Source organism: Etheostoma cragini, chromosome 7 (genome assembly GCF_013103735.1).
Source record: "Etheostoma cragini isolate CJK2018 chromosome 7, CSU_Ecrag_1.0, whole genome shotgun sequence".
In the NCBI taxonomy this organism is placed as follows: Eukaryota; Metazoa; Chordata; class Actinopteri; order Perciformes; family Percidae; genus Etheostoma; species Etheostoma cragini.
This window is the reverse complement of record NC_048413.1, coordinates 12,685,420-12,708,330: the sequence shown is the minus strand read 5'-3', so window position 1 is coordinate 12,708,330 and position 22,911 is coordinate 12,685,420. Positions and strand designations below refer to the sequence as shown.

Below are 22,911 nucleotides of genomic sequence, written 5' to 3'. Positions count from 1 at the left end.
GCTTGGAAGATTTTGCAATTGTGGCTATGAATGAAGGAAAGTAAGCTGACAAGTCAAATGAATGCAGGAAGTGTCAAACGATACACAGCATAAGACTGATGTGTTTCTAGTTGGATATGTGGTGATATACCAAAGTCTGCCAGTTTGAGCTCTCCTTTTTCATTGATGAGCAGGTTCTGGGGTTTGAGGTCTCTGTGGAGGACCTTTCTTCTGTGGCAGTACGCCAGACCCCTTAACAGCTGGAATAGGAATATCTGGAATAAAATGTGACATTATTTCAACACAATGATCAAATAACATTTTTTAGAAATATCATTGAGGAGCCAAGCTGCTTGCCATTTCTTTACTACTAAATCAAGAGAAAATGGAAGCTTTAACCAGAGATTATTCAAAATTGCAATGGTTGAAAATCTGATAAAATTGAACAGCACTTCTTTCATCACTACTTGATTATCCTCAGTACTGAAAAAACGTATTAATTTGCATTACCTTGACATTGTGAACACTCATGATGCTCCCACAGTCATCCATGTACTGCTTCAGATCTTTTTCCTGATGGGAGAGAAAGAAAGAAAGAAAAAAAGAGTGCAGATATTTAGATTAGTTCAATATGCTCTCTAAAGACACATACAATAAACACACACACACACGTGCACAGTACAGACTCACCAGGTACTCAAACACGAGTGTCAGGCACTTGTCAGTGTGGATAATGTCATGGAGGGTGACAATATTTGCGTGCTTCAAGTCTTTCAGTAGAGACACTAGAAGAGGGAGACATATCAGAGACTGTCAGTCAAACACAGACAACATGAGAGACAGCTCATAGTACTCATACAGCTCAGAAGGCTACCAGGCAGTACAGATTAGCAACGACTGTATGTCTCAATAACACTGTCAAAACCTTACAAGCTTCTTGACAATATGCTCCTGTTTTGGCCTGTAAGTTGTTTACTTCCAAATCACATGAGTTAAACAGCCGTTCAGTACCTTCCCGGATAGCTGTGCAGGGAGCACCCTCCTCATGCTCCAGTCGGATCTCCTTCAGAGCTACCAAGTTGTCTGTTAACTTGCTTCGCCCCTTAAACACTGTAGCATAGGTCCCCTGCAGATAGAAAGCATGTGAATGCAGTGTGAAATAGAGCAAAGTATTTGAGGACTTTGAATCTGCTTAGTGTCAGTTTCACTAATTTTCTTTATTGATCTCACCTCCCCTAGTTTGTCCAGTTTGATGTAGGTCTCAAGTTTCCCAAAGCCAATTTCAGACTAGAGAAGACAGAAAGAAGACAGTAATGAGCACTATCAATGTGCATTATCACTAAGTCAGTTTGAATTTGTTGTGACTACAGCCTGATAGTAGGTCAGCTATCTCTAGAATCAAGTCCGGTAGGCCACGGCTGTTAGTTCAGCTTTCAGTCCAATTATTGTGGACATTTGGCCTACAGCTGCAGGGGTCTGAGTCACCAGGCCTTGTTATTCTGTGTGTGTGTGCGTGTGTGTGTGTGTTTCACTATGCTAAAACTTTAGCTTGGTTTCTCCCACAGTTACAGTATGCTCCTCAGATCTCTGCAGGGTAAATTGAGACAGCTAGCTAGACGATTGGTCCAATCTGAGTTTGTCCTGTTCCACTGAAACAAGTTCTTTCCCGTGGCTATTTTGCAGCGGCACTGTGGCTCTGGTCGATGTTTAGCGCTGCCCATGGCAATTTTTATTGGTTTAAAGAAATGCCAATAAACCAAAGCACGTTTTTCCCCATCTCAGAATGCTGTGTTGACTAGCCAGACCATCCTCCCAAGCATTGTGGAGGAAGGTCAGTCAAAGCGAGACTTATGTTGTTACTAATGCTTTTAATGTCGTCGAGGCAAATGTTATTTACCCCCAAAGTGCCCTCTACCTTCGCCTCTTTAACGCTACAAAGTGATGTAATTTTCGGTTGCACATGAATTATTTGGCCACAGGAAGTCAGTATAACAAAGACAATCAACTATAGCTCTTCCTTTCTAGATTCTTAGGAATGTTTACTTATAAACATTTCTATAGATATCCAGCAGGCATACTTTAAATCTCAGGGTGTATGGCAAATTCTGAATTAATCCTGAACTCAGTTGATAAAGGTCTAGCTGCATAATGTATATGGCCCCTGGGTTTTGAGGTAATGAATTATACATAGATGTAGCTATGTCAAGCTGTGATACCCACGGGCCTGTTAGTGTTCATCCCTTTTCCTGTCACTTCCCCTCACTTATTTGTCTATCTGTGGGTTATTCCAATCATGATGTATCTGTGTTTATCTCTGCTCTGAATCTACCCATCTCTCTCAATCTTGCTCTGGCCCGTCCCATCATGATGCTAATATGAATGCCAGGCCAATGCTTGTCTACGCACTTCTATGTGTGTGTACGAGGGGGAGGGTCTCCAGTGACCAAGTTAGCTGATGAAGCATGTGATCTCCTTAAAGGCATGCCTTAAAGCCAACATCAAAACGAGCTCGCACACACACAAGATGACACACTTACACACTGACATAAGTGTGTGTGCATGGGTATGCAAACATTTAAATTGTAATAACTGATTTACAGGCATTATCTTCTTAATGTTTTAGAATCCATATCTAGTTTTGTATCTGGCCATTTACAATGCTTGAAATAATAATAATAGTAATAGTATTAATGATAGAAATAGAAATAATAGTATGTGCAGGGGCATGCACTTTACGCAAATGACTGTGTGTTTCTAGACAAGAGTATATTTGTGATGAGACATGCAGCCTATGCTCAAATGTAAACATACACATACACACTGTTCCCATCTCTGTGTTTGTGACAAGAGCTGTCAGAAGCTGTGCTGCTCTTTTGGCAGGGGAGTTGGTCTCATAAGCAAAACACACACACACACACACACACACACACACGCACAGTGAAACAGGCTTTCAAAAACACACAGAACACACATGTTATAGTCACCTCCCCCCACATCAACCTCACTCCTGAAAATAAATCTGTGGCCTCCCTCCTTGTCTTTACCTGCTGCCCACTCTGCTCACAGCATGCAGTTGCACTCTCTTGCACCTTTGTACCTTAAAAAACCTCTCTCCCTGTGTGTGTGTGTGTGTGTGTGTGTGTGTGTGTGTGCGCGCGCGCCCTGCGTATGCTGTCGATGGCAACGGGTTCATTTCATTCCCAACGCTCCAGTGAGCTTAGTCAGCAGGACTAGGTCAGACCAAGTTTTTGTGACAAAATGAAAGCAACATAAAATAAAACAAAACATGTGTTCTATACAGCCTATACAGGAGCTGAGAATATATACAGATAGATGGACTGACAGCAGAAGAAAGATGTCTGCAGCTGTGCTCTAATGTGTATTGAGAAGAAAGTCCATTACCTCGACAACATTTCATTTTATAATAGGGTTTCTCCTTGTGCTGCCTGTAAGAAGGCTTGATGGGGGAGAGAGAGGATGGAATAAGAGTATTAAGTGGGAGAGAGAAAATGACAACCCTCTGATAAAAAAAAGTGGCATGCAAGGGGAGGAGCGAATAGCCCTTTCATTAGCATGATGTAGCCAATCCTCAGTGCTTCAATCAATCAAGCAATAAACATCTTGCACCGTCACCTTTTACATGTAAACCTGCCGATAGCAACAGACAAGGTTCGACTCAAAGACGTGGGATGACACTTGAGCTCAGTTATGATTTTTTTAGTTTATATCACTTAACAATACCATAATAGATAGTATGATATAAAATAGCATAATACAATCAAGAGGAGACGGGGCACTTAAAATGATGTCTTGCCTAATTGGACATTATTGTCATATCATCACTTATTAACAAATATTCTGTCAATGCAGGGTTGAATGGGTTCGAAATAATGAGCGTTGCATAACATGGTTAAGTGTTTGACATATAATGGCATCTCTTTCCTTAGCACCATGGAACCCTGAATGTCATTGGACCCCTTTCAATAATTGATTATCAACGAGCAGCAGCAATGAAAGAAAACTGATACCAACCAACTTCCCTTACATTACATTGGAAGCGATTCAAAGATCAAAATACTCAGTTTCAATCTGTAAGGGGACACCTGATGCATGGTCTATGTTACGGTAACGAATGACAAGACAAAGAGTGCTTACACACATATTGTCACTTTTAAGCTTTCACTTACTCATTTTCGTTCTTTTGTGAAACAGTTATATATATATATATTATATAGCCAGGAGTTAAGACATTCCATTTCTTTGCCAACATTTTCCAACCTGTTCAGGGTTATGACCAATCAAACCTATTGTTAGTTCCAGCTACAGGTTTTAAACTGACTAAAGGGGCAGATTAAAATTCTAGAAGAATGTATTAAAGCGGTGACCTAAACAATTACAAAGCTCCAGTTTACGTTATGTTTAAAGTAGGCCTCAAAGCACACAGTGCAATTAGTGTACTGCAAAGGAAAAAAACATATTTATGCAAGGGTACACTACACTATATAAAGTAAACAATATTATGCTATTTAATAAAAGAAATCTAGCTGTGTTGTAGCTTTCTACATACACTCAGCAAGGTGACCAAGATAAAAAAAAAAAAGTCTTTTCCTGCTCTTTAACCGAAATCTATGTACGGACTGGTTTTAAATTTAATCTCTGATGCCATTTATCTTTTCTTACACTACCATCTCTCCAAATATTTTTTGATCCTTCTTCACAACAAACCCCACACTTTAAATCATGTCTTGTCTTTAATCCTCATAAAATTCTCTTGTCATCCCTTCTTCTTACTTCCTCTCTGGCTAACTTGAAGGTGTTCCGGTGTGTAATCCTTGTCAGGAGAGGAGCTGCAGCAGATGAGTCTGACACTGCTGCTGAATTATTGATTGATCTATTACATCACATGCATACAACAACCCTAAAGATACACAGCCACACACACAAGTGGACAGACCCAAGCATGTTAGAAAATGTCTGCCACTCATAAACATTGTAAGCTATCTCCAAAGTCTATTCCCTTCTTCTCATCCACCCTTACACCATAAACGTCTCTTCTTCCCTGCAAACCTCTCCTCAAAGATTCTTTCCTTTCATCTCTGTGAGACTCCTGCTAAAAAGCAGCTTCATCAAATCGCTTCAAGTAGCGAGCCGGAGGCAGGGCACCAGCCCAGTTCAACAATTACAGCAAAAATGGTTGATGGATGGCAAATCATTCACTCTTTCCCATAGTAGGCTTTTGGTAATCATGTTTAAAGTTAAATTTATCAGTAAAATAGACTGAGAAAAAAAAAGCTGAGCATGTAAGAGAGAAGGGGTGAAACAGAGAGCAGTGCACTTTTTCGTTTATTTAACAGTGCACTGTAACAAAAAAGAAACAAAAGAATTGTGAAATGTGAAAGGAAGTGTGACCAAAATAAAACCAAGTGAAAGAGCAGTTCTTCTTCAGCCTTACAAAGGGGTATAAAGGGAAATGCTGCATATTCATGAATGTCTGCCTATTTCTACCCATCATCCCCTTCTCTATCCATCCAGTAGCAAGCCCCCCCCCACCCCCCAGATTTATACCCATAATGCTCTTGGCCTGGATACATAATACAAAATTAATCCATAATTCATCCCTACTGAGCCATTGTAAGCTCTTTAGCATAACTTGTAACAAAAGTGTTTAAAATGAGTCTATGTTTATGTGCTTCTGCGTGTCAGAAGGAATAATGTCCTTTGTCAGCCATTTCAGTTGTGCACAATGGCATTGAAAGTTCATATTACTTTTTTTTTTAAACAAAGCAGCAGCAAAAGAGCAGCACTCACCCAGCTGTACTTACAAAAGTACCCATGCAGTTTTTTTCCACAAAAGCAGTGGGGCTGGGGGCCCTGGAGCACGACCCCCACCTCTGGAGCCTGATGGCAGGGACTCTGGGCCTGTTCAGGGGCACTGGAAGGGAGCCGGGGGTGCCCACCAATGCCAACCAACTTCCAATGCCCCTGACCCCAACTCAAAGAACCTTTCGTCGAGTTCCATACACAGTATATAGATATAGTATACACACAGACACATTGAGAACTGACCAATGAAGCACGCCGTAGCCTGCGGCTCATGGGCTTGTCAAAGGGTGGGCTGTTCATGGCAAACTTCTCCAAGTAGCCCTCCGGTAGCCTGATATCCGCTGGGAGAGACAAACGTTTGTTTATGTCCTGAAACAGAGACATAGAAAGAAAAGGGAAGAAAAGAGGTTAAAAATAAACCAAATGTAAATAAGAGCTTAAAATAAATCAATCATGATTAATTTTCTTAAATTGAAACCCTAACCTTACACATTCAAAACACCTGTCCATTTACAATTTCATTCCACTGAGGCCTGAATAGATATTAATGTATTATTTATGTTATTTGACATCTTTTAATGTTCTGTAACACATGAATGAGGCAAGTCACATTTTTAGCCATCTCAAAAAGACTTGACCAGTGAATTAGTGGATTAACCAACCATTATCACCCCATCGGTCAAGTTTTTTGTGTTTATCACCTATATTCACCTGACATTACCATATATCTTGGCGGTTTGACAATTCTTCGATGACTAAATAGATCACGGGGATCTGGCAGCAAACATCTCTCTCAAGCCTTGGTTGCTCTTCTTGATGCTTGATATTTTCATAGTCTACTCTTCTGCCTAGTGTAGTTGATTTATATTTGAGTGTGTGTACTGTTCTGTGAACTATTTGCTAAGATGACCCAATTTAAAAAATGTTATTTTGAGGATTATAACTGAGTCATCAGTAACTTTTTTTTTTTAATGAAATGAAATTTAAATTGAATTAAATTAAATTAAATTTTGCGTACGTACGATTTTAAGTAGCACAATTCACGTGGAGTGAATACCTCTAATCTACCTACTACACTAATCAGCTGGAATAACTTTTCCATTCCCAGCCCTTGCTTCAACACAACTTACATTTTTGTGATGCTACTTTTCCCGCTCCTATGTGTTATCCATGTAGGACATGTTCACTGGCAAGGTGCCAATCCCACACTGTTTCCATGGTAGCAATGGCTGGCTGGCCTAGTCCCAAAACCCCCACGGTATGTGTCCTCGATATAAGTGTGTGAAATGATATGTGTGTTTACATGGGAGCGTTAGTGGGAGCAAAAGAAATGTAAGTATGCCTGAAGATGAAAGGCAGAGGGATTTCACGCCTGTAATGGTTTTATCGAAGCTCATTGGCTAACATGACAACATGCAGTATTACACACAAGCCGTCACCCTAAGGACGGTGACACTCACTGTTAAGATTAAACATACACCTTGAAAATATACACTCACACAAACTAAAAACGTTAAGCAATGCTCTGGAGAGTGCACAGTGTATTGTGGAAAAATAAGTCAAAAACACATGTACTACCATGACCTGCACACTTTGACCTGAGTAATTTGTTCGATTGTAAGTGCCACTGAATGTCTGAATCATAAAAGAGTAAAAGAAACAGAAGACAAGCACTGCAACACCATTCACGATGAGAACACACAAAAACTGCAAAATATTCCCAGAAAAATACAACTAATTCACTTCATAGTTCAAGCAAATCCTAAAGCCAGTGACTTCTGATGACAAAAACAAAACGCATAAACTATCCATACTCCTTTCAAAAAGGGTAACAATGGACAAAATGACACCCAAGCCCTCTCATTCACTGGTTGAATAAAGACCCGCACACAAAACATTTACACACAAAAACACGTGTCCCCATACTCACAATGCAGAATAGCTCTAGTAACTCCCTCATTGTCCTCCTTAAACGTGTCTTTCTACACACTCACACACAAACGTTTTCCACAATGCATGTCTCTGACCTGCCACATGACTGCGCAATGACAGAGAGAGAGAGGCTGGCACTGTGGTCGAGTGCCATCCACATGCTCAGAGGAGGAGGAAAAAAAGAGGAGGAGGGGGAAAGTATGAGAGGAATGGACAGATTCCTGAGGGAAGAAAGGCAGATAGGGGGGAAGGGGGGAACGGAGGGTGATGAGAGGAAACATTGTTTTTTGGTTCTCTCGCGTCATTTTGTCCTCCATATCTCCTTCTCCCTCTTATCACCTCCTGAGCTTTTCCTCTAGATCTCCCCTTTCTTTGTAATACCAATAATTATTCCTGCTTCCATAATTACCCTCTCCTTCCAGCATTTTTCCTCTCCTTCACCCCCAACCCTCCACTCTTCCTCTCTGTGATAAAAATGGTCTAAATTAGTCTCTTCCACTGTTCACAGCAATCAGGGGCAGCAGCCTATGTGTCCAGAGGCATTTCCTGTGATCCTGCTGCACTCAACACTCTGCAACTCCTTTTAAACAGACACACACATAAGCAAGCACACTCTGGCTGAGACACGAGCACATACTCAGGGATGTGGCAAAACGAAGCAACAAATAGCAACGCTACCTGTCCACGGATAGTACAGGTGCACTGACGTAGACAGGCGACATACTGTGTGTAAAAGCTGCTCACAATAAACCCAGTTCTGTGTCCCAAATTGTTCACTATTGACTATAGTCGATTGTAGACTGTAGTAGATCACCAAATGATATACCTAAATTATTGAATTAAAATAATTGAATAATGAATTAAATGAATAAACAACTCAAAAGGTTAGGTAATAGATTATAGTGATGAGTGAGATGAGCTAGCTATGATCATACATCGCACAGACAAGGGGAAAATAAGTACATTTAGATAGATTTCAGATTTTAAAAAATGACCTGAGTAGTGTTTAAATTACATTTTTGCCATCTGCTATGGCTCTACTAATACTGGATTTTTGAGGCCATTAATGATGGCAATGTTTGGGAGTTTTTTTTAAAACATTATCAAGTTAAAAACAATCGTGATACAGATGCTTTAGAGTTTGTCTGTTGTTAAATGGTGACCAATACACATATTATACAGGACATTGCACTTGCTGCACTTTTTCTTTTTCCGACACACGTGAGACCAGGTCGCCTCACTAGGTCGGTCTCACAGGCACTTATTCCAGGTCCCCCATACAGAAACAACTTTGGTCAGAAATCTTATTTTTTTTACACATTTACCAAGATTTGGAATGACATTCCATATTACATCAGAACTCTATCATCCATCACATATTTCAAAAAGGCATACAAACAGCGCCTTCTTAACAGTTACACTTGCACGCATTAATTAATTTGCTTATGTATTGTCCAAGCCTTGTTTCCACTGTCCGTATTTGTCTAGCCCAGCTGATGTATTGTATAAATGTATTTGTCCTTGTGTAAATGTATAGTTTTATTAGTTGTCTAAATTTAGCTATGTTATGTTTCTGCGGAACAGGAAACCTGCTGAAAACCAGTTTTTAAACTGAGTCAGGCCCTTTTTTGACATTGTAATGTAATGTGACTTTTTATAACTTTCCTGAATAATAAATATGAATGAATGAATGAATGACATTTTACATTGCAAATTGTAGGACAAACCACGCAATGATGACACTTTCTAAATTACCTCAAACTATAGTTTAGCATTACTGTTCTTCAATTTATTGTGACTTATCGGCCAACATATAAACCGATATTTGCATAAGCTATTATCAGCTGATTACTGGGCGTCTAGCTCGACCATCGAACACACACATAAAGTTCCCTAAATAGAGTGTAGCAAATGCTACATAGTGAAGGAGTGCGTGTGGCAGGAGCCAAAGTGTTATCTGTGAGATGTGTCTGACTTCCAATACCTCATTAGAGATGCGTCGGTGGTGGTTGTTCCTCATACGGACCCTGACTGGGCTCTGGACCTCATCAGAAGACGTCCCAGATGCCTGGTCGCTCTCCCCATCTGAACCCATCTTCACATTCTCATGAACAATACCTACAACACACAGAGACACAAACAGACTGCTATTGTCAGGAATTGCGCTGTACTTTTTCATTCAACTCAGGTCTTTTGGACTGCTTTTTGGTTTTGTTGGTTTGCACAAAGCCTCTTTTGCTCTCCTCTCCTCCTCACTCTCTCCATACATACGCATCAGAGAACACAACCCTTTTGTCTTTCTTTAGATTTACCCGTCTGAGAAAACCCTAGTAAAGTCCCAATCCCCAGTTGATAGATTGTACCACGTGCACGGGTGTAAGCCAAGAGTGTATTAAATTCCATAGGTAAGAGGAGTAGGTCAGAGATCGATATCACCCTGCATGCAATGAGAGCTTTCCCATCTTTGCCTGCCCCCCCCCCCCCCCCCCCCCCCCCCCCCCCCCCCCCCCCACACACACACCTCACCTCCATTTGCTTCAGAGTCCATCTGATTAATGAGTCACAGTGCACCAGACAGGACTACTTCCATCAATGGTGTATGTAATGTGTGTAGGGGGAAGGGTCTCTCTTGGGGTTTCAGTGTATGGTACCTGCTTTCAAGTCTGGGTCATGCACAGCACATACAGTTTGTGTGTGCATCTGTGTTTGTGTGTGTGTGTGTGTGTGTGTGTGTGTGTGTGTCTTGTGTTTGATGGAAGAAACTACTTCATGAGAGGAAACTCAGTAACTGTAACACCTCAGCTGTGTGATAGAGTGATTAAGCACCAGATAGGTGAAGGTATTTATTATATTGCACTGTCTGTCAGCTGTGGGAAGGGACAACACCACCTGAGGTTGATTATATGTAATTTGTGTGTGTCTCGGTCATGTAGTTAAGGTTAAGATTGGAGAAGGGCAAGCTAGTCTGAGAGTTCTACCATCAGGCTAAAGAATGGAAAAGATAGACTATAGACTCAATGTTCACTGTTTTTATTCACCGATAACACTTATATTCCATGCAACTTTTTATCTCATATTATTACTTTTCATGAAATTGTTTGGTGAAGTCACAACCTCTCACTGTTAAGCTGATCACATGCCCCCTGCCCTGATGGCTGTGCAATTATTTTTTCTATTGGGAGAGCAGTGGAGACAACTCGCTTGGCATGGCGCACTGATCAAAATTGCACTGAGCGCTGTGCTTAAAGTTTAAATTATTTCAACTTTGACTTTGTTGCCACTAACCTTTCAAGGCGCAACCAAAGCCATAAGCAATGATGACATACAGTATACCTGCACTTTGCCTCGGTGCCGTCAATATGTTCTGCGCCCTACCTCACGGTTTTATCTGATCATGTGTAGGCGGCTTTAAGCTAGCAAGCAGTCTACTACCTGTGTAGATGCCAGCTGCTAATTTCAGCCTACATCCTGTCCACCGGTCTAACTACCTGTTGAGAAAAGCAGCATATGCTCATTAGGAAAACACAAGTCTGATGTATCGCCTGTGGCCTCAAAGCCAGACACATGAATACAGGGTATGCATACAGAATAGCTTGTAAGAAAACTGAGCAGTCAGTGGTCATATCAGGAATCAACCCTGATGGTGAAATATTAAACTCAAGTTAACTGATACCAGAGTGAGGGGAAATTGATCCAGGATATCTACATAGTGATAGACACACACACGCTCACATCGAGTGAGTATCCAGTACTGCTATCATGTCACAGGTCTGTTTCACTTGGAGAGATCCTGATCTTGATCTCTTTGCGTAAACGGTCAAGGAGATGCAGGTGGATCTGACTAGGTGACTGACCTGGGAGGAAGATTCCATCACCTGGGTCTCGAAACAACGTGATGCAATAATTTTCTGCTGACACATACAACACGCACACTTTTTATCTTCAAAATAACACACAAGTACACACACACACACACACACACACACACACATACACACATACACACATACACTGATCCTGCTCACTCTGGACTTTATTTTCCAGTCTCCTGGAGGTTCTTTCTGCTCCATTTACATAGCAGACTAAAAACACACAGTTCATGTCATGAGCTACCACTGTCTCCCTGTGTGGAGTCAGGCTGGCCTAGTTAGGGTTGTTGATTCCCTGCTAGCACGTTTGGAAGAGGGAGTGGGCTGCTTTTAGGTCTATTCTATTAACCCAACTCTGCATGTTCTCCACTTAGCTGGAAGTGCCTCAGAAAACGACTGAAATGCCAGTGGAAAGGATGTTAAAAAAGTAAAGTAAGTGTAAGATTCACTTCAACAGCCCTTCAAAGATTAATGGAAACCTTGGGAATTTACTGTCATAAGCCCTCCCTGGGCTAGGCCGGTCATCGAGTTCAGTGGGTTGTTTAAGGGTGCACTGGTAAAACGAATAGCCACTGCACTAAACAATTTCACATCTTTTTGCTCTTAGGCCAGAGGTTGTGAAACTTTTTTTTTTTTTTTTTAAATAAAAGTCAGCATATTGTCTGAATTTGGCATGAGCGGCAGAAATAGCTATACCACAGCCTTATGCTGACAAGCAAATGGATCCAAAAATTCCAAAGATGAACTTGAAGAACGCTTCACTTCTCCTCAGCGTCCATGGGTTCCCTTGATATACCAATGCGCCCTGGGCCAACATACTGCATCTTTAATCTTAAAACCAGCCAAAAAAGTAAATAATAATAAATACAATATTTTTAATACAATGTTCAAAGTTGTAGGGTCAGCAGATTCAAAAAGAAAGCTATTTCACATACATCCATGTCTTTGTATCTAGTAACACCTCAGGACACAAGTTTGATCCTAATTTATAGTCCCACAGAGTGGAATAAGTATACTAAGACACAGTCCACGTGTTAATGCACTGCAAATACAAGTATTGTATGGCAGAAAGATGTAGAGTTACATACAGTATCATCTATCAAACGTGTTACCTCTGAAAAATCTATTGAACTTGTACAAATTGTCATTAAAAACCACTGTAATCGTATGTCATCATTATAGTCTGGATGTGATGAAATGGAGGATCAGGATCTAGATGAACTTAAAAAAAGACAGTGATGAGACTCACCAATACGGTTTCCTGGAGGACGGCATGAGTCCAGCACGCGAAGCATAAGGAAAGGTGACAGCCTGAGTGGGGTTTCTCTCTCCCCTATTCTTATCCCCTCTCCCATTCTAGCCTCTCCCATCTTTGAGTCTCCACCGCTGGGAGCCCGTGCAGAGCACTCTTGTGGGGTGCCTGACATATCCATGTTCCCGAGAATTCAAAGCACTACAGTTGGAAGTGCGATTAAAACTCAAAGAGACATTTCAGAAAGAGCCGGAAGAGAAATTTGGGCCTTTTCGAGGAGTGAAAATCACTTTCAGTTTGGGTTGGGTCTGGGTGGAACTCAGGCTTCAGGAGTTGTAGCTGTTTAAGGGCAAAATCCAATCTTCAGGCTGTCTCTTGATCCCCAGGACAGTCCCATGCAGTACAGAACAGGTCTTACATCGAGAGGACAGTGCACACTGTACAGGCACACTAATCACAATGCAACAACTCCCCCGGCTACTACTTCACTTCAACATGCTCTCTCTCCCTCTGTCTGAGACACTCCCTCGCTCCACCTCTCCTCCTTTCTCGCTCTTTTTCTCTCTGCAGTCAAACTCTGCTTGCTGACTGAGGAAGGTCAAACCCTGTGCAGGTAGGCAAAATGCTGCAGAGACAGTCCTAAACACGCAAGCTGAAAACTGTTAACGCCCCATCAACTCAGAATAACAAGTGTTCTGCTTCCATCTAGATAGTTTACACACACACACACACACACACACACAACTTACAGCTCCACTAAGAATGAAAAACACTTTCATCCATCTGCTGTTCAACTATCTGACACTCTCTTTTTCTTTTTACTTTTTCATTTCCAGGCCAGTGTCTTCTTCTTTTTCCTGATGTGTTTCTCCTCCATCAGATCTCCCCTCTGTTCTGTTTTTCAGCACACCACTCTATTCAGGCTGTTTTGCTGCTTCCTTTCCACTCCCCTCTGTCGATTGCTCCCTCCTTGTCTCTGGCGCCCCTATCAGTGCTGTTAGTCCTTTTACTCCCTCCCTTCACCTTGTTATTACTCTCCTCCCTCTCATGTGATACCAATCTCTCTCTAATTCTCTCTCTTTCTCACTCTCTCTCTCACCCTCCTCCTGTCTCTATCTCTCCCTCCCTCGTTTTTCCTATCTCTGTCTGGGTCCAGAGACGGTGTTCAATATACAGTACAATCCTCTCTTTTTATTCAGGAGTCGATGATAACATTGTCTGCCTCTTTTTTGCACTCCATCTCATTTGCCTTCTCTCGCTCTTGCTCCTTCCCTCCTCTCCACCCTTTGCCTCCTCGTCCTTATCACTCTCTAGTGCAGAAATTGAAACCCTGAGGCTTTTGAGTGACGCCTCTAGTATTCTAGCTCCCATCTTCCCCCTCTCATACATTCTCTCCACCTTCCTGTTTCCTTTTCTCCCTCCGTCCTTCCCCATGGATCTAAAGCACGGCAATTATTCATTCTTAACATGTGCACACATACACACGCACTATCCCTTATAAATGGCACTGTGGACACGGTTACGAACACACACACACACACACACACACACACACACACACACACACACACACACACACACAGTACATGGCTCTATGTGAAACACCTGCAGAGCAAACACAGTATGAAGAAACACACATTAATTATAGACAAATAAAACAAGGTACTATATAGCAGGATGTAGAAGTGATAATCCAGATGGATGTTTCAGGATGTAGAAGTGATAATCCAGATGGATGTTTCACTTTACTTGAAAACACCTGTATTTTCTTTGCACAGATCCCAAATGTTCCTTCTAACTACAATGTGCAGGGTGGACTGAGGGAGGCTGTAACACAAGCACAAAGGACTTAAAGGTCCCCTTACTGATCTACTAGCTGTTGCAACAGGACACTTAACTATCTAAAGAATAAAGCAATGGGCTGTTAGTCATGGAGAGGATGTATATGAGTGGACAGACAAAAAGGCGGGATAACATAGTATTGTGAAGACTTCACTGCTTGGATATGTTTGACGGTTGAAGTGTTTTTTAGGAAAAAGATTTGAGGTGTTTCTACTTTTACTTTTAGTACTTTATACTTCATTACATTATTCAACATAGATATATGATTAGGATTTCACATACAAAACATATGATCAATTTACAAAATATGATGCCTTGTCATTGATTAAGTCATGGTAAATAAGCCAAACAACATTATGAGAAACAGTTAGGATTAGCTTCACCTCAACTAACTAAAACATTAAATAAATACTTACATGTTAATGCATAAATATTTGGCTAATGGGTACTTTTACTTTTAATACTTAATGTACCTTTTGTGGCTAATAATAATGCATTTTGCAATGGTATCATTTTGAAATTTGAACACGGAACTTTTGTGAACAGTGTGAAAGTAAATATCCTAGTCATAGTCTTCCACCACTGGATAACAGATCCATGGCGTTCAAAAAAGAAAAATCAAATGCCACATCTCCTAATAATAATCATAATAATAATAACAATTCCATAATATTCTCCAGCATTAATACTTTACCTCACCTCTCCCTTCATTGTCAATAATCTGGTTGTCTTGTCGGCTTTAACTGATAAAACATGCTCATGCAGAAAAGCTCTCACACCCTAAATGTCAATATTAAAGGATGGCTTTAATAACTCTATGTGCAATACAATAACAATTTGAAAACATTTTTAACCGGATAACAGAAGGAAGGTGTATTAAAACAAATATTTGGGTAAGTGTGCAGTCTTAACTTCAACCTATCCACATGAGGCGTATGATTATTATTTTCTTTGGGTCCATTACTCTACTGCATACTTTTACAGCGCAATGACAGACATATATTGATGTAGAGTGCTTTATCCTTGAGCTTAAAAGTCAAGGACAAAAGCTCAGCCCTCCACCCATCACTGTTTCCCTGTCTCTTTGTATTCACAAGTGCAACTACATACATCAAGGATTTCTCTCTTGCCCCGCAGCCACTTCCACACAGACTTTTACTCCCTCCAAGGTCTCATTCGCTGTCACTTTTTCTTGCCAACTTGTTTGAAACCTCTTTATTGTCACATTTGCTTGGCTACATTTGAGCTTCCAATTTAAAAAAATATTTTGTGTTGTTTTACCATAAATACCACAGTCATCCTCCAGTAGTGAGACAATAAAAATCAAGAGTGCATTGCAACAACAATCCCTGAGGAACACACACTCATAGAGAAACACACTTACAAGGCTGGAAGGTGGATGCGGGGGGACTACAGTAATTACCTCTAAAGCTTTTATCTGCATCTAAGGAATCTTATTATCCAATTAGTGGGACCAGAGCTAGCTATTGTCAGCTACCGGTTTGTATGTGCTGGCCCCCAATGCCTCAGATCGCTTCCTTTCCTATTTATAGCTTTGAAAATTCCCAGCATACTTTAGCAACATCTTTCCTGCGCCTCCAGCATACGCTAATGTAACAGAAAGCCCTAACACGCACAAAAAGCTTACAAGATCAACTACATAAAAGGAGCCCACTCCATTGTTCTTATCAAATCGGAATGCAGGAGTGAGAGAGGAGGGTTAGTGAGAGCAAATGAAGGTGTAAGGAGCGAGAGAGAGAGAGGGCTACAGCAATTAATTCAGTGTTAATGCATTACAATAAATCCCTAGCACAGACAAGGGTCTCATGGTGTGCAAAGTACAGAGGGAAATATGGGTTGTCTGAAAAGCTTTCCATCTTTTACCTTTGCCCCATTGGGCTTTACTCTGGAGGTTAAATTTAGTATTTTGATTTATATAGGGAGAAAGCGACAGAAGGGAGAAAATAACATGAGGAGACATCTGTGACAGTATCAGAAATAGCAGACTGCGATGGGTTTTCAGGTGAGTTTGCCGCTTTCAGCAGAGTCCTTTTTCTCAGATGGGAGGGCTGACCAATCCTCAACAGTGTAACTACAGATCTTCACAGAGAGAAAAAGATGAGGTAGCTGTGAAAAGCAAAAACCCAAAAGTGCAGTGCTCATCTTTCCTCACTGTAAGTACAGTGTGGTGGGAGTGGGTGTTGGCCTCCGTTAGCAACAGATGAATCACAAACCTGTAAAAGCCCTCTCTCCCTCTGGCAACCGGCCAAACGCCTCTAACATTCGCATAAAACCCCGCAGTCAGGCCCACCTGCACAGATGAAAAGTGAATTTAATTGAATCTTAGAGCAAGTTAGCGAAGGACAGAGTAAGGGAGAGAGAGAGAGAGAAAGAGAAAGGGTGGGCAAGCTCTTTAGTGCAGCAGCAAAGACAGATTGCATCATCATGTTGCTCTATTAAAGAGTGTGACATGCTCTGTATGCTGAGTGGCACAGAATGAGTCAGCGCAACCAGTAACTAGTGTGAAACACACACACACACACACACACCCCTCTTAACATTTCAAACTACACGTTATCACGATTTTAATAACAGAAAAACATCTATTCTAGGTTCTAAGTCAAGCACCGTCCATTTAAGGCTTTTCTGAGCTTAGAGACAGTTGGATTTCACAGAATGAAGTCACTTTGCCAGACCAAATGTAGTATGTGGGCTTAATTCTGGTACATAACCCCATTCTTACATACTGTATGCTATTACTGGTATTTCTACATATTCATTTCATTTTCCTCATCTCTTCCTCACCATTAAACTGTGCCAATACATTCTAGCGATATTGATTTCCATAGATTTTGGGGAAATTATCTGTGTAAGATGAGGGGTTCGGACACCACTCTTACTGTACACCCTATCCGTCATCAAATATGAAGGACACGGTTTGGTTCGCTTAGCTTAGCACAAAGACTCAAAGCAGGAGAAACATGAGGAATAGTTGAATTTCTCAAAATGTCAAACTCTTCCTTTAACACCCCATATTAACTCCAAAGATTAACATTTGCATGTGCATCCCATTACTGCACGGCTGAGTACTTTTTAGGTACTAACTAAAATGTGTCCCTACACAGCAGAATACTGAAAATCATCAAAGTTGCCATCTGGTTTGATTTGTAACCAAATGTACTATTTATTTGATGTAATCTATACAATTTGATTCTAGGCAGTTAAGTTCTTTTTACAGCTTCTTGTGTTTGGACAGCATTTAACATCTAAAATAAACTAAAAACATATTTATAATCGTAAAAGTACAGAAAAATAAAAGTATTGTTTTGGTATTGGTACCAAACTTCCTGCATCATATTAGAAATAGTGTTAATTAATTTACAGGGATCATCTACATTTCATCTACCCATTCTTATTGTATTCCCAGCTTGCAGGATCACGATGAACTGTAAGCTCCCGATTCAAGACTAGTTCTCTAGTCAGCCCCTGGTCAATGGATGCCAAGAGTCTTATTGTGGTCTATCTGCAGTTCACTCAGCCAAGGACTCAGGGAATACACAACACAAAGCTAATATGACTCTTGAAGGAGCCATTGTGAACTACCACCACGTTTCTGCCTCCGTCCTTTCATCCATACTTTTCTCCTTCTCTATCTCTCAGTCTCCTGTAATCAATCTCTCGCCATTTTCTAAACTCCATTTAATTCTCAACCCATCTCCAAGATCCACGTGTTCAGCATCTCCGATTTCTCTCCATCCTTGACTTCCCCTTTTCCACTCCATCCCACTGCTCCTGATATAAGCTGCTCTGCCTCAGTGGGGAATGAGATTACTGGGATCCATATAGCAACAAACCACACGTTCCATTACATAATGCAGACAGAAGGAGAAAGTGAATGTGTGAGCATACGGGTGTTCTATTAATTTGGAGGTGGAGTTTAGCTCATGGATTGTGTGTGACAGTTGGATTAAGGTCATTAGATTTTAAGCCCAACAGATTCATAGTAAATGTTGGGAGTTGTGTCAGTAAATATGGTTTTGCACTGAAACCCTCCACCCCCACAAATGCATGTCACTGTGTGCGTGATTTTCCAACCACAGGTGGCAGTATTGCTCAAGCATAACGTTGCTTTGGTGAAAACACTATTATACAAATGCACAGCTGAATATTAAGTTATTCTACTGATTGACTTCTAGAATAAAATGTGCTACAGGCTAGTGTGTGTGTGTGTGTGTGTGTGTGTGTGTGTGTGTGTGTGTGTGTGTGTGTATGTGTGCGTGCGTGCATGTGTACCCAGAGATCCAGTCCTGTGCAGGCTCAGGTAGGCTCTGTCTCTTTCCAGCCCCCCGCCCGGCTCTCTGCGCAGGGCGGTGCGGCCCAGGTGACTGGCATACTGGCGCAGGAAGGAAGGGGCACTGTGTGACGCGGGAGGGTGCACGGCGCACACCACCATGGGCTCTGAGACACATGATGCAGGCAGACAGCCAGGGTGAGGGACACAATGAGGGGCGACAAGAAGAAAGTGCAAGAAAAAGGCGAGAAAGTGAGGACACAGCTCAGAAGGACAAAATAGAGACAGGCAGATGATAGAAATTGTAGGCAGGAACAGGAGAAAAAGAGACAGAGGGGAAAAAGACGACAAGGTCACACAAAGACCAGACACTGAAAGGTAGCAGAACATTTAGAAACAGTACAACATGTCAGATAAAATGGCGGGAATTCATACAGATGCTGTACTCATGTTAGAAGAGGATACCGTTGTGGCACACAGTAACAGAAATAGCCATGGGAAGTGTATGAGGAATGAAGCATGCATAGTGGAAAATATTTTGAGTCATCAGCGGATAAAGACTGATTTTAAAGAACAGTGAGCAAAGAAAAAGAGACATGCAAACGTAAATGTAGACGCCAAGCCACAGAAGTAAGGGAAAACAATGATGGAAGGACTGGAGTAGCCACTTAGCTGACTGTTGTGGGTCAAATTTAAGCTTATGAATAAACAACTAACTTTTTTGTGTAGGACGCCCAGTCAAAATGCAGGTATCATCACCTTCTTTTCACCTTTATTGGTATTATTGAATCTCTTGTGCAGAATATGGGTGAAAGCCTACATGCTACATCTCCTGTCTTTCCACCACATTGCAATGTAAATTGCACTGCGATTCGTAAGCATTAGGGTTTCGTGTTCCTCTTAAACCCTCCCATGATTCCCTCACAGTCACGCCTGCACAGGTCCTCCAAGAACACAGTAAAGGAACAGATCTGAGGTCAGTACTAATTAGCACTTCGAAAAATGGGAGTATTTTACCGCTCTTTTGCAAAGCCTGAGTTAAGATACATAGAGACGTGGCGGTCACCAGGGTGATGCGGCAAGGAGAAAGGGCAAGAGTGGATTTGATGAGAACAAGATGTAGTGCAGTGGTTAAAGTTTAATGTCCCTCTCTTCATCCTCTACATCACTTCTTCCATCCAACTCTTTCCTGCTCTGAGCACTCTCTTGAAATGAACTGACATAGCTTGAGCTATGACTAAAGAACGGCATGTAAAAATAGGAAAAGGAGGAGGAGAAGAAGGAGGAGAGATACGGCAGGGAGTGAAATTAATAAAGTAGATGTATGGATGTTGCAGCCCAGGAGCTGGAATAACAACAACTAGTAACAGAGAATAAACATAATTGCCCCTTGCATCCAAACTGCAGAGCAGCCAACATCTCCAGCATAAAAAACAGCACAGCTATATTTGAACACTGAGCCTTTTCTTGTTCTTGTCTGTCTTTTCTCTGAGACAAAGCGTCTGCTGAAAAAGAGGCAACCTGTCTCGCTCTGTGTTCTGACCTGGTTTCTGTATGGAGCCAGAATAGGAGGCGAACACACACAACAACCAATCATACACATGCACAGCTTTTGTGTCAGGTAAGGTCTCTGATTTTTCTAAAAAGGGGAACTGCAATCCTAGAGGATGCCCAGCAGATGGCTCCCAGAGTTTCTAAGAATGACATTGCTTTTTCCGAGTTATTCTCTTTTGCTCATTTGAATACACAAATGAATGTCTGTGAATTCCTAACGAAGCTTTCTGAATTCACAATACATTTCCAGTATAGAACTCCTTCCACTCTTGATGATTAACTAGTAAAGTGAAACACACAGTGAAGTGATGGTTATGAAGCTGATGATGAGGTGAAGATGTTAAAGGTTTATGAGATATTTCCATTAACAAATACATTATTTCAAGGAGTCCATCGTAATTGGAAGTCATACAGTGTAAAATCTGCTAACATAGTTTTGCTTCCTGCATGTCCTGCGATGATCAGTTATGACCTATATATTTTGATTATCTCCAGCTACACTATCATTTGAAGTCAACTACATTGGTTAATGCTTCTTAATGTATTAAAAAGATTCCAAATGATGGTGTTAAGCTGTTGGAACACATGAGAAACTCTTTAATAAAATGGCTACTCCTGTGTTGTAAGACGCTAGCCACAACAGATGTTGGAGTCAAACTAATCACTTTGTGGGACTCCCTAAAGGATCATATAAGTGATACAATTACTCTTCATTTTCATTATAATAACAACACTCGCTGCATTGCTAAAAATCTTTCTTCTGTTTCGTCTGTTATGAGCAGAGATGCAGTATTGACATGCAGCATACTGCTATAATAATAACAATATAAATATAAAGTTATTCCCAAGAAAGTTTCTGAAGATTTTGTGTCAGCTGCAAAGTTTGAAATAGGTCCCCTCATGCATATTGGATGCCTGTGTGATGGCACTAGATAAGGTAATTGTGTATACCTGTGTGCGAGTGCGCTTGTTCCCGTGTCTCACCATTTTCCCTGGCCGCGGATGGCTCATCCAACGCCATCTGTTCTGCCAGCTCTGACAGGGAGTCATCGACAGGCCGGGCGCTGCGCAGAGACATGGACAGCCTCCGCTTGATTATCTTCATCCTGTCCATCTTCTCAACCACACCACCGTGGCCCAGAGGCCTAAGAGGGGAGGGACAAGCATCAACATCATCATCATCGTCATCATCATCCCAACCTGCATCCACATCATCATAATAATTCATCAGTCATTGTTCTCATTAAAACCATCGACAGCTAGCTCCACGCTGCCCAGCTAATCTTCATTGTACAGTGAAACTACTGCATTGCAGCCGCGGCGCATTTTCTACAGTTCTTTGGGCTCCCGGTGATTGTGTTTGCTCGCACAGCGTTTGTTCTCATTGTTATGTATCCCAAGTGCAAATACTGCAGAATAAAAGACATAGAATGAGAGAGCAGACACAGAGAGACCAAGAGAATGGGAGAGAAAGAGGGCAACAAACAACATTTTTACAAAAAAGCATGTAAATGGCTGACTATGCAGAGGTTTCAGACAAGAGCAGCTCTCCCTGATGAGCTGTGATTGACATACACTTCACTGGCTCCTTCATCAAGTATCCATTAAGTTGTGGTATTCAATCTGTTGACATCTACTGTATTCCAATGCAAAAATGGCGGACGAAAATATCACAAGAATTAAGTTCTCGGGACGACTTCAAGCTCACCCACTGCAGTGTGCGCCCCATGTAGGCTGAGATCTTGGCAGCAGCCCGGCTTTGAATCTGACCCGCAGCCCTTTGCTGCATGTCGTCACCCCCTCTCCCTTTTTCTTTTCTTCAAGCTGTCCTATCATTTAAAAGGCCGTAAAAGCCCAAAATGTAATAATAAAAGTTCTTCATACTATATACACACTCTACGGCTGATTCCACGGAAGTCTAACTTAAGCTAGTGTCTATGTGACAGCAACCAAACAACTCTAATGGAAATTTCAAATACTGTATATACTGTGTATTATTACTGGAGAGAGAAGCATGCCATCCATAAAATAAATGGAGAAAAAGACCATATTGTTTCTCCAGCAAAGTACTATTCATATTCACGGTAACCCGCCTATGTCCATTGCGTACTTGCAAGTGTATAACTCTTAACATTACTGAGCTTTCAAACTTATATATTGTTTAGAGTGCCCGTTAGCAGATATTGTAAATCTGGTTCCTGTGTGTATGCATAGTATGTGTCTATCCAGGAGTGTATTTGTGTGTGCTGAAGTCATTTTGTGTGTGTCGTGTTCCTCTATGCTCTGCTTTACTGGCCTGGAGGTAGAAGCAGCTATGGCTGAGTATTTCTGTCTCCCTTCCACTTCCTGCTACTTCAATCTAACCCATA

At 41.4% G+C, this 22,911-nt stretch overlaps 1 protein-coding gene across 14 annotated transcripts in view; it reads right to left on the bottom strand.

Moving 5' to 3' along the window:
- The window catches only part of LOC117947465 (cyclin-dependent kinase 17-like), a 37,526-nt gene that overhangs the window by 7,361 nt on the left and 7,254 nt on the right, over positions 1 to 22,911 (bottom strand). For 6 of the 14 annotated variants that reach the window (XR_004657244.1, XM_034876423.1, XM_034876422.1 and 3 more), the window contains 9 exons: positions 21,494 to 21,687; positions 18,991 to 19,155; positions 9,719 to 9,852; positions 6,046 to 6,171; positions 1,210 to 1,266; positions 991 to 1,105; positions 670 to 764; positions 490 to 552; positions 131 to 254 (listed from right to left, as the gene is read on the bottom strand). Coding sequence is in view for 13 of the 14 variants with exons in the window: in XM_034876423.1 (XP_034732314.1) it covers positions 131 to 254; positions 490 to 552; positions 670 to 764; positions 991 to 1,105; positions 1,210 to 1,266; positions 6,046 to 6,171; positions 9,719 to 9,852; positions 18,991 to 19,155; positions 21,494 to 21,656 (1,042 nt within the window). In the remaining variant the exon portion in view is untranslated. Of the gene's footprint in view, positions 1 to 130; positions 255 to 489; positions 553 to 669; positions 765 to 990; positions 1,106 to 1,209; positions 1,267 to 6,045; positions 6,172 to 9,718; positions 9,853 to 12,852; positions 13,624 to 18,990; positions 19,156 to 21,493; positions 21,688 to 22,911 lie in introns of those variants that run through there. The other 8 variants (XM_034876433.1, XM_034876432.1, XM_034876434.1 and 5 more) reach the window with 4 other exon arrangements.